At 47.1% G+C, this 14,185-nt stretch overlaps 1 protein-coding gene across 2 annotated transcripts in view; it reads left to right on the plus strand.

Annotated features, from left to right (window-relative positions):
- Positions 1-14,185, plus strand: part of glu2b (Glucosidase 2 subunit beta) — a 259,487-nt gene that overhangs the window by 69,423 nt on the left and 175,879 nt on the right. For both annotated transcript variants that reach the window (XM_045721341.2, NM_001139813.1), the window contains 1 exon segment: positions 2,985-3,071. In XM_045721341.2, the coding sequence (XP_045577297.1) occupies positions 2,985-3,071 (87 nt within the window).

Here is a 14,185-nt window from a genome sequence, read left to right on the forward strand (position 1 = left end):
GAGTCCATGCCCCAACGAATTGAGGCCGTTCTGAGGGGAAACGGGAGAGAGGGGAGCAACTCAATATGAGGAAGGTGTTCCTAATGTTTGGTATAGTCAGTGTAGAACTATGTAATAATTGAACAACTCAAGATGTTTCGCTAAAATAATAGTTAAACATATTTTTTTTATCATTAATTGCTTTGTTTTCAAACATACAGTAATGTTTAGGAGTCAGGGTTTGGGACAGTCATCTCTCAATAGTAATACGTGTATAAACAGTGACTTTGTACTATATTCATTTAACAATATGTTTGTTGTTGTCTTGGATTGAATTACAACATATCATATAAATAAATGTCCCAAGTTTGGAGACTTAACTGTTTTTTCTGTTGTTTTTTTGGTGGTAGGACAGCAATTTACACCACTTCTGTAGAATCACCCAAGCAGTACACTTTAGCAGTGTGGCTGTAGTAAGGCTGCTTTAATGAGAGAGTGACTGGAATAAATAAGCAGATATGGTGGTGGGTATGTTTTGGGAGAGTGACTTTTTGGTGGTGGGTATGTTTGGGAGTGTGACTCTATGGTGCTGGGCGGTGGGTATGTTTGGGAGAGTGACTGGTGCTGGGCGGTGGGTATGTTTGGGAGTGTGACTCTATGGTGCTGGGCGGTGGGTATGTTTGGGAGAGTGACTGGTGCTGGGCGGTGGGTATGTTTGGGAGTGTGACTGGTGCTGGGCGGTGGGTATGTTTGGGAGTGTGACTCTGGTGCTGGGTGGTGGGTATGTTTAGGAGAGTGACCCTATGGTGCTGGGCGGTGGGTATGTTTGGGAGAGTGACTCTGGTGCTGGGTGGTGGGTATGTTTAGGAGAGTGACCCTATGGTGCTGGGCGGTGGGTATGTTTGGGAGAGTGACCCTATGGTGCTGGGCGGTGGGTATGTTTGGGAGAGTGACCCTATGGTGCTGGGCGGTGGGTATGTTTGGGAGAGTGACTCTATGGTGCTGGGCGGTGGGTATGTTTGGGAGTGTGACTCTATGGTGCTGGGCGGTGGGTATGTTTGGGAGTGTGACTCTATGGTGCTGGGCGGTGGGTATGTTTGGGAGAGTGACTGGTGCTGGGCGGTGGGTATGTTTGGGAGTGTGACTGGTGCTGGGCGGTGGGTATGTTTGGGAGTGTGACTCTGGTGCTGGGTGGTGGGTATGTTTAGGAGAGTGACCCTATGGTGCTGGGCGGTGGGTATGTTTGGGAGAGTGACTCTGGTGCTGGGTGGTGGGTATGTTTAGGAGAGTGACCCTATGGTGCTGGGCGGTGGGTATGTTTGGGAGAGTGACCCTATGGTGCTGGGCGGTGGGTATGTTTGGGAGAGTGACCCTATGGTGCTGGGCGGTGGGTATGTTTGGGAGAGTGACTCTATGGTGCTGGGCGGTGGGTATGTTTGGGAGTGTGACTCTATGGTGCTGGGCGGTGGGTATGTTTGGGAGTGTGACTCTATGGTGCTGGGCGGTGGGTATGTTTGGGAGAGTGACTGGTGCTGGGCGGTGGGTATGTTTGGGAGTGTGACTGGTGCTGGGCGGTGGGTATGTTTGGGAGTGTGACTCTGGTGCTGGGTGGTGGGTATGTTTAGGAGAGTGACCCTATGGTGCTGGGCGGTGGGTATGTTTGGGAGAGTGACTCTGGTGCTGGGTGGTGGGTATGTTTAGGAGAGTGACCCTATGGTGCTGGGCGGTGGGTATGTTTGGGAGAGTGACCCTATGGTGCTGGGCGGTGGGTATGTTTGGGAGAGTGACCCTATGGTGCTGGGCGGTGGGTATGTTTGGGAGTGTGACTCTATGGTGCTGGGCGGTGGGTATGTTTGGGAGTGTGACTCTATGGTGATGGGCGGTGGGTATGTTTGGGAGTGTGACTCTATGGTGCTGGGCGGTGGGTATGTTTGGGAGAGTGACTCTATGGTGCTGGGCGGTGGGTATGTTTGGGAGAGTGACCCTATGGTGCTGGGCGGTGGGTATGTTTGGGAGAGTGACCCTATGGTGCTGGGCGGTGGGTATGTTTGGGAGAGTGACCCTATGGTGCTGGGCGGTGGGTATGTTTGGGAGTGTGACTCTATGGTGCTGGGCGGTGGGTATGTTTGGGAGTGTGACTCTATGGTGCTGGGCGGTGGGTATGTTTGGGAGAGTGACTCTATGGTGCTGGGTGGTGGGTATGTTTGGGAGAGTGACTCTATGGTGCTGGGTGGTGGGTATGTTTGGGAGAGTGACCCTATGGTGCTGGGCGGTGGGTATGTTTGGGAGAGTGACTCTATGGTGCTGGGCGGTGGGTATGTTTGGGAGTGTGACTCTATGGTGCTGGGCGGTGGGTATGTTTGGGAGAGTGACTCTATGGTGCTGGGCGGTGGGTATGTTTGGGAGAGTGACTGGTGCTGGGCGGTGGGTATGTTTGGGAGAGTGACTGGTGCTGGGCGGTGGGTATGTTTGGGAGTGTGACTCTATGGTGCTGGGCGGTGGGTATGTTTGGGAGAGTGACTGGTGCTGGGCGGTGGGTATGTTTGGGAGTGTGACTATGGTGCTGGGTGGTGGGTATGTTTGGGAGAGTGACTATGGTGCTGGGCGGTGGGTATGTTTGGGAGAGTGACTCTATGGTGCTGGGTGGTGGGTATGTTTGGGAGTGTGACTCTATGGTGCTGGGCGGTGGGTATGTTTGGGAGAGTGACTCTATGGTGCTGGGCGGTGGGTATGTTTGGGAGTGTGACTATGGTGCTGGGCGGTGGGTATGTTTGGGAGAGTGACTCCTGAGATGGATAGTGTGCAGTTTGTTATCAGTTATTAATGCATTTTTCTTATACTACTGTACCCGCAGGGCTAGCAGGTATGTTTGTGTGTGAGAGAGTGTATTTTGGTATGTGTGTTGCAGTTCATGTTGCTTTTTGTTTATACACTCTTCTTGAGTGTTTCCATTTAGTGTGTGTGTGTGTATCTTGCCCTGTCCTCATCAGTGTCTTTGTCCCCAGGCTTTGCTAGGAGGGGCCCACCGGGTTGATCTCTCCAGGTTTGAGGAGACACTCTGGACCAGTCTGAGGACAGGTGACACTGTAACAGTAAGCTCAACCCCTTTCTCTCTCTCTCGTCTCACTGACACACTCTGTCCTCTACCCTCTCCATCATCATGTTACATCAATACCCTGTTACACTCTGACCTCTCTACCTTCTCCATCATCATGATACATCAATACCCTGTTACACTCTGACCTCTCTACCTTCTCCATCATCATGATACGTCAATACCCTGTTACACTCTGACCTCTCTACCTTCTCCATCATCATGATACGTCAATACCCTGTTACACTCTGACCTCTCTACCTTCTCCATCATCATGATACATCAATACCCTGTTACACTCTGACCTCTCTACTTACCGCTTTGAACTCCATCATCTTGCTATTCCAGGTCATTTGTTAGTTCTGGCTCACTTATGGTTGGAGAGGCTAAAACATCACTTTAACACAGTGGCTTATACTGGGTTGCCCCCCACACCCCAACACACACCAACTCGCAGCACCTAACCCGTCCACACCAACAGTTACCATAGCATCACACAGTCTTGACAAACCCATTCTTCGAGTTCCTAGCATAGCATTTCTCAAGCCCTTGTTCTTATATGATGGGCGAGTTCCCCAAAGAATAGGCCCATTGGCTCGTGCAGACAAGACCCGTCTCACGAAGCCAAGACGCTGTGCAGCGTACGTCGCTCCAGATAACATCCTTTAATTTCCTCCGTACCGATAAAAGATGAGCGCGAGAGGAGGAGACCGAGGCCTATCGCGTCTCGTTGTGATTGAGTCCCTTCACTAAGCCACTGAGAGAGTCTACACAAATACCCCCTGGATTGATAAGGAGCTGGTCATTTCCAAATAACTTTTAAAAATTCTATTCAGTCAAGATTAGATTGTCTCGTGCCCCAAGCTGGTTTATTGGGTGTCGTCTATCATGGAATGCAGATATGAAATCACCTCAGGCCGCCCTTCTTCTTCATGACACTTTTGAAAACATGAAGCTTTATTTGTTTTTGATTCATCTGGGCTTTTGTTGTTGTTGCTGATTTGAATGGATACGTCAATCTTTTAAGTAGAGGAAGCTGGTGCTGTGGCGTGGAAACGACGCAAATATAGTAATTATCTTAACACAAACAGAGGTTCGGCAAAATCTTCTATTGAAGTTCTATTGCAGTGTTTATATAACTATAATACAGTACAACTTAACGTTTTATATACAGTACCTTGAAAGGGATGTTTCTTATGAATGCCCTCTGTGATCTTTAGATTTTGTTTTTAGTGTTTCCAAACTGGAGTTGAGAGAATGTGATGAGTCACTCCCATCACATCCAGATATATTTATACTGTTTGATAATGTAATATTTATCACACCGACCAACCGCCTCGGCGCTCCTGTCACTGCCTCTCTGTTCCGCCTCCTTTCCTTTAGTTCTTCTTCCCAGGCATGTGAATCAACAATCCTGATAGGAAAACAGGGGATTATAATAATGTTGACAGAAGTGACCTTTTCACACAGATACTAAGGGACTGTGGGCCTGTTTCTGTTCTCTAATTGTGTTGTGCTCGAGCAGCTAGCACGGCGGCAGCTAATGGCTCCTTCCCACAATACTCCAGGCCACGTCGCCCTACATAAGTAGCTCTCACTCGGTGGCGGCTGCCACGACAACTGCCACAGCGGCCCGCTGTTTAAAAAGAAAACACTCATAATGACTCCCCCCCCCCCCCCCTTTGTTTTCTTTTTGACTATAAGCTGGCCCAGTTCCTCTTATCAAAGCAGTACAGCGTGGCATTAGGGGGCGAGGGGAGTGGGCGGCAGTTGTACCAGCCTTCACTATGAGTTGGGCGGGCTCTGTTGCTTCATGAGAAGATAGGAAATCATGCCACTTTAGTGTCTGAACACCCCCCCCCCCCCCACCAACCCACCGCTTGTTCCATGCAAGTTATCTCTTGCCCTGGATCTCTCCCATTCTTTGTCTTTGGAGGCTGAATTATGCATACATCCATACATATCTGGCCTCCTTTGCCTATCAGCACAAGTAGAGACAAAGTATTTGTTTAAACTGAGCACTTGACTCTACATTGTGTGAAGTTGCTGATATTTTTGGATTCAGGAGATTCATTTTCTCGAAAAAGGCAGTGAAGTTCATTTGAAACTTCCAAGTTTGTGATGGTTTGGAGCAGAGAAATTGTAGTGTTTCTTAGTCCTAACTATTTTGCCTCTCTCCTATGGCCTCTCTAGTCTTATACGAATGGGAGCCAATTCATGATATGGCCCATGACTCAGGGGGGACTCAGGCTACCTCAAGTAAGGTTATGTCGCAACTCAAACAAACTACAAAGAACAGCACACACATTGATATCGTTAGTACACCTCTTACCAATCACACATTCATCAAGTTCAAATAAAAATGGGATTTTCATAGTAACTAATTGTTATATGCTAAGCATAAAGACGGGCTTTTAACTGTCTGCCAGCTGTAGATAACACTCCAGAGGACTGGTTTGTTAAATGAGGAGAATCTCCCCAATGACAGAATGGAAAGGATTTATTATACATGTGGTACGAGGAGTGCACACCATGCATAGCAGGCACCTATTGTAACTTTGTTGACATTTACAGTGACTGTACAAAATATTAGGAACTCCTGCTCTTTCCATGACAGACTGACTAGGTGAATCCAGGTGAAAGCTACGATCACTTATTGATGTCACTTCAATCAGTGTAAATGAAGGGGAGGAGACAGTTTAAAGAATGATTGTTAAACCTTGAGATATTTGAGACATGGATTGTGTATGTGTGCCATTCAGAGGGTGACAAAATATTTAAGTGCCTTTGAAAGGGGTTTGGTAGTAGGTGCCAAGACGCACCGCTTTGAGGGGGCTTAAAATGGTGGAGTTAAACGCCATGGGGGGGCTTAAAATGGTGGAGTTAAATGCCATGGGGGGGGGGGGGGGCTTAAAATGGTGGAGTTAAACGCGATGGGGGGAGCTTAAAATGGTGGAGTTAAACGCGATGGGGGGAGCTTAAAATGGTGGAGTTAAACGCCATGGGGGGGCTTAAAATGGTGGACTTAAATGCCATGGGGGGGGCTTAAAATGCTGGAGTTAAACGCCATGAGGGGAGCTTAAAATGGTGGAGTTAAACGCCATGAGGGGAGCTTAAAATGGTGGAGTTAAACCCCATGGGGGGGCGGCTTAAATTGGTGGAGTTAAACACCATGGGGGGAGCTTAAAATGGTGGAGTTAAACCCCATGGGGGGGACTTAAAATGGTGGAGTTAAACCCCATGGGGGGGACTTAAAATGGTGGAGTTAAACCCCATGGGGGGTCTTAAAATGGTGGAGTTAAATGCCATGGGGGGGCTTAAAATGGTGGAGTTAAACGCCATGGGGGGGATTAAAATGGTGGAGAGAAACGCCATGGGGGGGCTTAAAATGGTGGAGTTAAACGCCATGGGGGGGCTTAAAATGGTGGAGTTAAACGCCATGGGGGGGTTTAAAATGGTGGAGTTAAATGCCATGGGGGGGGGGCTTAAAATGGTGGAGTTAAACGCCATGGGGGGGGCTTAAAATGGTGGAGTTAAACCCCATGGGGGGGGGACGGCTTAAAATGGTGGAGTTAAACCCCATGGGGGAGACTTAAAATGGTGGAGTTAAACCCCATGGGGGGGGACTTAAAATGGTGGAGTTAAACCCCATGGGGGGGGCTTAAAATGGTGGAGTTAAATGCCATGGGGGGGCTTAAAATGGTGGAGTTAAACGCCATGGGGGGGATTAAAATGGTGGAGAGAAACGCCATGGGGGGGCTTAAAATGGTGGAGTTAAACGCCATGGGGGGGCTTAAAATGGTGGAGTTAAACGCCATGGGGGGGTTTAAAATGGTGGAGTTAAATGCCATGGGGGGGGCTTAAAATGGTGGAGTTAAACGCCATGGGGGGGGCTTAAAATGGTGGAGTTAAACCCCATGGGGGGGGGCGGCTTAAAATGGTGGAGTTAAACGCCATGGGGGGAGCTTAAAATGGTGGAGTTAAACCCCATGGGGGGACTTAAAATGGTGGAGTTAAATGCCATGGGGGGGCTTAAAATGGTGGAGTTAAACGCCATGGGGGGGGCTTAAAATGGTGGAGTTAAACCACATGGGGGGGCGGCTTAAAATGGTGGAGTTAAACGCGATGGGGGGAGCTTAAAATGGTGGAGTTAAACCCCATGGGGGGGACTTAAATTGGTGGAGTTAAACCCCATGGGGGGGACTTAAAATGGTGGAGTTAAACCCCATGGGGGGGACTTAAAATGGTGGAGTTAAACCCCATGGGGGGACTTAAAACGGTGGAGTTAAACCCCATGGGGGGGGCTTAAAATGGTGGAGTTAAATGCCATGGGGGGGGCTTAAAATGGTGGAGTTAAATGCAATGGGAGGGGGGCTTAAAATGGTGGAGTTAAACGCCATGGGGGGGGCCTTAAAATGGTGGAGTTAAACCCCATGGGGGGGGCGGCTTAAAATGGTGGAGTTAAACGCCATGGGGGGAGCTTAAAATGGTGGAGTTAAACCCCATGGGGGGGACTTAAAATGGTGGAGTTAAACGCCATGGGGGGGGGGCTTAAAAGGGTGGAGTTAAACGCCATGGGGGGGCTTAAAATGGTGGAGTTAAACGCCATGGGGGGGCTTAAAATGGTGGAGTTAAACGCCATGGGGGGGCTTAAAATGGTGGAGTTAAATGCCATGGAGGGGGGGGGGGCTTAAAATGGTGGAGTTAAACCCCATGGACGGTGGGCTTAAAATGGTGGAGTTAAACGCCATGGGGGGGACTTAAAATGGTGGAGTTAAACGCCATGGGGGGGGCTTAAAATGGTGGAGTTAAACGCCATGGGGGGGCTTAAAATGGTGGAGTTAAATCCATGGGGGGGCTTAAAATGGTGGAGTTAAACGCCATGGGCGGGCTTAAAATGGTGGAGTTAAATGCCATGGAGGGGGGGGGGCTTAAAATGGTGGAGTTAAACACCATGGGGGGCTTAAAATGGTGGAGTTAAACCCCATGGACGGTGGGCTTAAAATGGTGGAGTTAAACACCATGGGGGGGCTTAAAATGGTGGAGTTAAACGCCATGGGGGGGCTTAATATGGTGGAGTTAAACTCCATGGGGGGGCTTAAAATGGTGGCGTTAAATGCCATGGGGCTGGGGGCTTAAAATGGTGGAGTTAAACCCCATGAGGGGGGGGGCTTAAAATGGTGGCGTTAAACCCCATGAGGGGGGGCTTAAAATGGTGGAGTTAAATGCCATGGGGGGGCTTAAAATGGTGGAGTTAAACGCCATGGGGGGAGATTAAAATGGTGGAGTTAAACCCCATGGGGGGGCGGCTTAAAACGGTGGAGTTAAACACCATGGGGGGAGCTTAAAATGGTGGAGTTAAACCCCATGGGGGGGACTTAAAATGGTGGAGTTAAATCCCATGGGGGGGACTTAAAATGGTGGAGTTAAACCCCATGGGGGGGACTTAAATTGGTGGAGTTAAACCCCATGGGGGGACATAAAATGGTGGAGTTATACCCCATGGGGGGGACTTAAAATGGTGGAGTTAAACCCCATGGGGGGACTTAAAATGGTGGAGTTAAACCCCATGGGGGGGCTTAAAATGGTGGAGTTAAATGCCATGGGGGGGCTTAAAATGGTGGAGTTAAATGCCATGGGGGGGGCTTAAAATGGTGGAGTTAAATGCCATGGGGGGGCTTAAAATGGTGTAGTTAAACGCCATGGGGGGGCTTAAAATGGTGGAGTTAAACGCCATGGGGGGGTTTAAAATGGTGGAGTTAAATGCCATGGGAGGGGGCTTAAAATGGTGGAGTTAAACGCCATGGGGGGGGGCTTAAAATGGTGGAGTTAAACCCCATGGGGGGGGCGGCTTAAAATGGTGGAGTTAAACGCCATGGGGGGAGCTTAAAATGGTGGAGTTAAACCCCATGGGGGGGACTTAAAATGGTGGAGTTAAACGCCATGGGGGGGGCTTAAAATGGTGGAGTTAAACGCCATGGGGGGGCTTAAAATGGTGGAGTTAAACGCCATGGGGGGGCTTAAAATGGTGGAGTTAAACGCCATGGGGGGGCTTAAAATGGTGGAGTTAAATGCCATGGAGGGGGGGGGGGGCTTAAAATGGTGGAGTTAAACCCCATGGACGGTGGGCTTAAAATGGTGGAGTTAAACGCCATGGGGGGGACTTAAAATGGTGGAGTTAAACGCCATGGGGGGGGCTTAAAATGGTGGAGTTAAACGCCATGGGGGGGCTTAAAATGGTGGAGTTAAACGCCATGGGGGGGCTTAAAATGGTGGAGTTAAACGCCATGGGCGGGCTTAAAATGGTGGAGTTAAATGCCATGGAGGGGGGGGGGGCTTAAAATGGTGGAGTTAAACGCCATGGGGGGGCTTAAAATGGTGGAGTTAAACCCCATGGACGGTGGGCTTAAAATGGTGGAGTTAAACACCATGGGGGGGCTTAAAATGGTGGAGTTAAACGCCATGGGGGGGCTTAATATGGTGGAGTTAAACTCCATGGGGGGGCTTAAAATGGTGGCGTTAAATGCCATGGGGCTGGGGGCTTAAAATGGTGGCGTTAAACCCCATGAGGGGGGGGCTTAAAATGGTGGAGTTAAACCCCATGAGGGGGGGCTTAAAATGGTGGAGTTAAACGCCATGGGGGGGCTTACAATGTATGAACATGTATGAACATTTAATGGACCCCCTGCCGCTCCCCTCTTCTCCCCTCTTGGAAGAAAGCCTAAGTAGACCTGACACGGTGCATTTGGATAACTCTCCATCACACCACAGTTTTTTCCCGTCGCCCCCCCCTTTTTATATTTTAGGAAAGACAACTTAGGTGAATATTTTATGGGGTACATTGCCTCAGTTACACTCGGCCGAGCAGTGAGCGTGGCACGCGACGACTCCCTGACAGGCAGATATGCCAGCATCCACAGGGAGACAGCATCCACATATAGACCAGAATTGACACGGAGTCAGCATCTACAGTACAAGGAGTCAGCATCTACAGTACAAGGAGTCAGCATCTACAGTACAAGGAGAAAGTATCTACAAGGAGACAGTATCTACAAGGAGACAGCATCCACATGGAGACCCATCCACAAGGAGACAGCTTTCCATGCGTCTGTCCTCCCACAGTTCTTCCCTCCGTTCATCCCTCTGTTCCTCATCCTCCTTTCCTCTGTCGTTAATATCTTGAGTACTGGGAGACAGCCAGCCACTGGCAGGTTTTGGCTGACCGTTAGCAGGAATTTGAGCTAAAAGACACTCTGGAACACTGTACACATTCATCCCTCTTCCTCCTCATCCACCTTTCATCTGTCGCTAAAGATCAGTCTCTTCATTATAACACCCTTCTGTAAGTTGTTGAATCAGAGGGACAGTTTTATGGGTTTACCATCTCTCACAGCCTCATATATCCTTCCTGTATGAGGGACAGTTTTATGGGTTTACCATCTCTCACAGCCTCATATATCCTTCCTGTATGAGGGACAGTTTTATGGGTTTACCATCTCTCACAGCCTCATGTATCCTTCCTGTATGAGGGACAGTTTTATGGGTTTACCATCTCTCACCGCCTCATATATCCTTCCTGTATGAGGGACAGTTTTATGGGTTTACCATCTCTCACAGCCTCATATATCCTTCCTGTATGAGGGACAGTTTTATGGGTTTACCATCTCTCACAGCCTCATATATCCTTCCTGTATGAGGGACAGTTTTATGGGTTTACCATCTCTCACCGCCTCATATAGACTCCCTGTATGAGAGTGCTAAAGCATAGGTGTTGACGCACTCTCCCCGTTAACCACAAGGTTGCTGGTTGAAACCCTGCATCAGCTATTCCCCCTGTAAGTGCTACTGCACTACTATATTAATCAAAGGTCAGTCCAGAGGCTGACGTTATCTGTTAGCATTTCAATACAATGGGGGGGATCCCCTGATAATATCAGTACGGCTCACCAGGATGCTATGCCATGTGCTGGGTTAGAAGTACATCGACGTCAGTAATTCTTTGTTGTAGGTATTCTATTCTGTTCTGTCTTATGCTTCTTTTAAGAAACTGGACTATGTTGGGGAGTTTGAAGTGTAGTTCAGTGCTTGACCTGACCAGCAGGAAATGGTTTCTGGGTACCCAGCTGGACCAACTTGACTGTGTCACACATCAAATATTGCAGTAGAGGCGAACCATCCCGGTTTTTGGTAGTACTGAGTACTTACCGTAATTTCCGGACTATAAGCCGCTACTTTTTTCTCACGCTTTGAACCTCCCGGCTTAAACAATGACGCGGCTAATATATGGATTTTTCCCGCTTTCAAATGTAAAAAAAAAAAAAACATTCTGTGACGTGCTCAGTCTTTTGGCGGCATGAAGCTTTCATTAGACCAATGAAATTGCCGAACGGGTTAAGGTCAAACAACTTTTTTGTTTACTGTTTAGATTAAATCGAGCGCTCTCAAACTTCCCATCATTCTGATTACGGTAGTCATTTTGTCACCCTCATCATGGCAAAGACATGGAGAAATGCATTTGATGCAGCTTTCAAGTTGAAGGCGATTGATCTGGCTGTTGGAAAAGGAAATAGAGCTGCTGCACGGGAGCTTGGTCTGGAGCAATGACTTTCTTGGTAGGCTACTGTTTACTGCTAATTTTAAATTTTTTGTTACATGCCGTGTTTCGTTAAAGCCTATTTATTTTTGTTACAAGCCGTGTTTCGTTAAAGCCTATTTATTTTTGTTACAAGCCGTGTTTCGTTAAAGCCTGTGTAAAGTTAATTTGTTTCAATGTACCGGTAGGCACCTGCCGTTTATAGACATGTGCGGCTTATTTATGTTCAAAATCAAAACAAAAAAAAATATTCAGTGGATGCGGCTTATATTCAGGTGCGCTCAATAGTCCGGAAATTACGGTAGTGTTTCTCAGAGAATCTCCATTGAAAATCCTGTTTAGTCCAAGATTAGGTTTAATCTGTGACAGGGGAAACTGCCCTGTAAAGTCTGTTTCTTGTTTGAACAGTACCTATGGATGCAAAAAGGGATCTTAAATATATTATATGACTCCTCTACCCAATTACTCTCCTCCTCCCTGCACATCTTTCTTACAGTGTATAAACAATACAATAAAACCACCATCATCATCACCCTTCTTGTCTTCTGAATGACTAACTCTACCCGAACACCAGAAAGCCATCCTCTCAATTTCATAGTTCTCCAGTGCAGGCTCCAATGATCTCCTTTGCTGTTAGTAAAGGGCACACTTCATTTCCTCAGTTTGGATGTGAAACGGTGACTCGCGCCACCACTTGTTCTGACCCCGACGGAGCTATACCACACGTTTACCGGCGTTTTGTTTGTGGTTGGTGTCCACCTTCCTCCTTGATCTCATCATCGGTGTCTTTGCTCAACTTCCGTTTCGCCTCGTTCGTCCTGACGAGCAACAGAGTGGTGTCATGGTGACACAGGGGGGTTCTGTTGCACTGCTATGACGACACATTTGATGTGGAAGTGGCAAGCCTTGTCTACCATGCGTTCTCTCTCTATCACTCTCTCTCGCTCTTTCTATCTCTCTCGCTCTTTCTCTCTATCACTCTCTTTCTCTCTTTCTCTCTCTCGCGCTTTCTCACTCTCTCTTTCTCTATCACTCTCTCGCTCTTTCTCTGTATCACTATCTTTCTCTCTCTCGCTCTATCACACTCTTTCTCTCTCACTTTTTCTCTCTCTTTTCTTTCTCTATCTCTCACTCTAGTTCATTTGTTTATCTGACTGTCTTTTGGAAACTTTCTGATAATTTAGATATGGCTCTGTTTTTAACACGATAGGTTTCTGTGGGCTACTCACTTCAACTTACACACCACTTCGTGTGTCAGTATTTACACACATTCTGAAACCAATATCATTTAAAGTTTACGCAGCCTTAATGACTGACATTAAAAGTGACTGACTATCTTCTTCTTAAAGAAGCAAGAGCGATCTTAGTTGACTGACTTTTTCCCCTCGAGAAGCTCCACTGTGGATCACGTATAAAGACAAGACATACATGAGTGTGTTGGCTCTCTCCTCTAATACAATCTGCTTTCCCAGAAAACCCTCCATTCCCCAACAGCAGAGGATGCCAATGTGTGTATCTCTCTCTTCACAGTTTTTTTTACTTCCATTAAAAACAATCAAATTAATTAAGAACAGGGTATATAAATCAACCTCCATGCCCATCACTCTGTACCTTCGGGACAGAAGGACATTGCTGAAACTGCTGCTCTTGTTGTTTCACACACACGGACATGCATGCACACACACACACCATTTTAAAAGGCATACAATACTGCATCTCACTTGAAGCGAGTAGTAGAAATTAAGTGTAATTTTCTTTAAAAACTCTGTTAGCTGTTTACAGTTTTCATATCATATGTGCTCTTTACATTGGTGCTTTCGTAGTTAATATTTATTAGGATCCCCAATAGCTGCTGGATAATAGTGGATACTATTTTTATGTGTCTGTGTGCAATATGAAGGAAATTGGAAGTAGATTCGTGAGCCAATGCTAACTAGCATTAGCACAATGACTAGAAACCGACAGGTACGGTAAAGTAAGCTAGTTTACTTCCTGTCATTGAGCTAATTGCAAGAATCTCCCTTTAATGGCATAGAGTGCATGCTTTTCGTGCCACCATACTAGATAGCCTTGGATCAATGGTTTAGGAAATGTTTGAATCATATATTATGGAAAACCATCAAAAATACAAAAAACGGCTTACTTTCACTTTGATCATTAAGAAATATATACTGTTAAGCAGCGCTCACATGCTACTATTGGGTGAATCACACAGCGAGTGACGACCTGATGTGGTTGTGGAAACAACTTATAAAAGTTAGGAGCACAACATAACATTTAGGAACGTGTAGCCTATGTTGGACCGAAATGTATTCTAGGCTAGCTACTTCTCAAACACATGTTGTGCTCTAGAAACTAATAAGTAACCCTGTAAATTCATTTATTTATTATAGAAAGATGCAATGTTGAAACAAATACCTGTCATCGAGATTACAAAGTAATTTCTGGAATAATAGGATTCACATTGTGAATAGCACTATTTCCTGTTGAGATGCGTTATATTGAAAATTGTACACTGT

Source organism: Salmo salar, chromosome 07 (genome assembly GCF_965601325.2).
Source record: "Salmo salar chromosome 07, fSalSal1, whole genome shotgun sequence".
NCBI classification, from domain to species: Eukaryota; Metazoa; Chordata; class Actinopteri; order Salmoniformes; family Salmonidae; genus Salmo; species Salmo salar.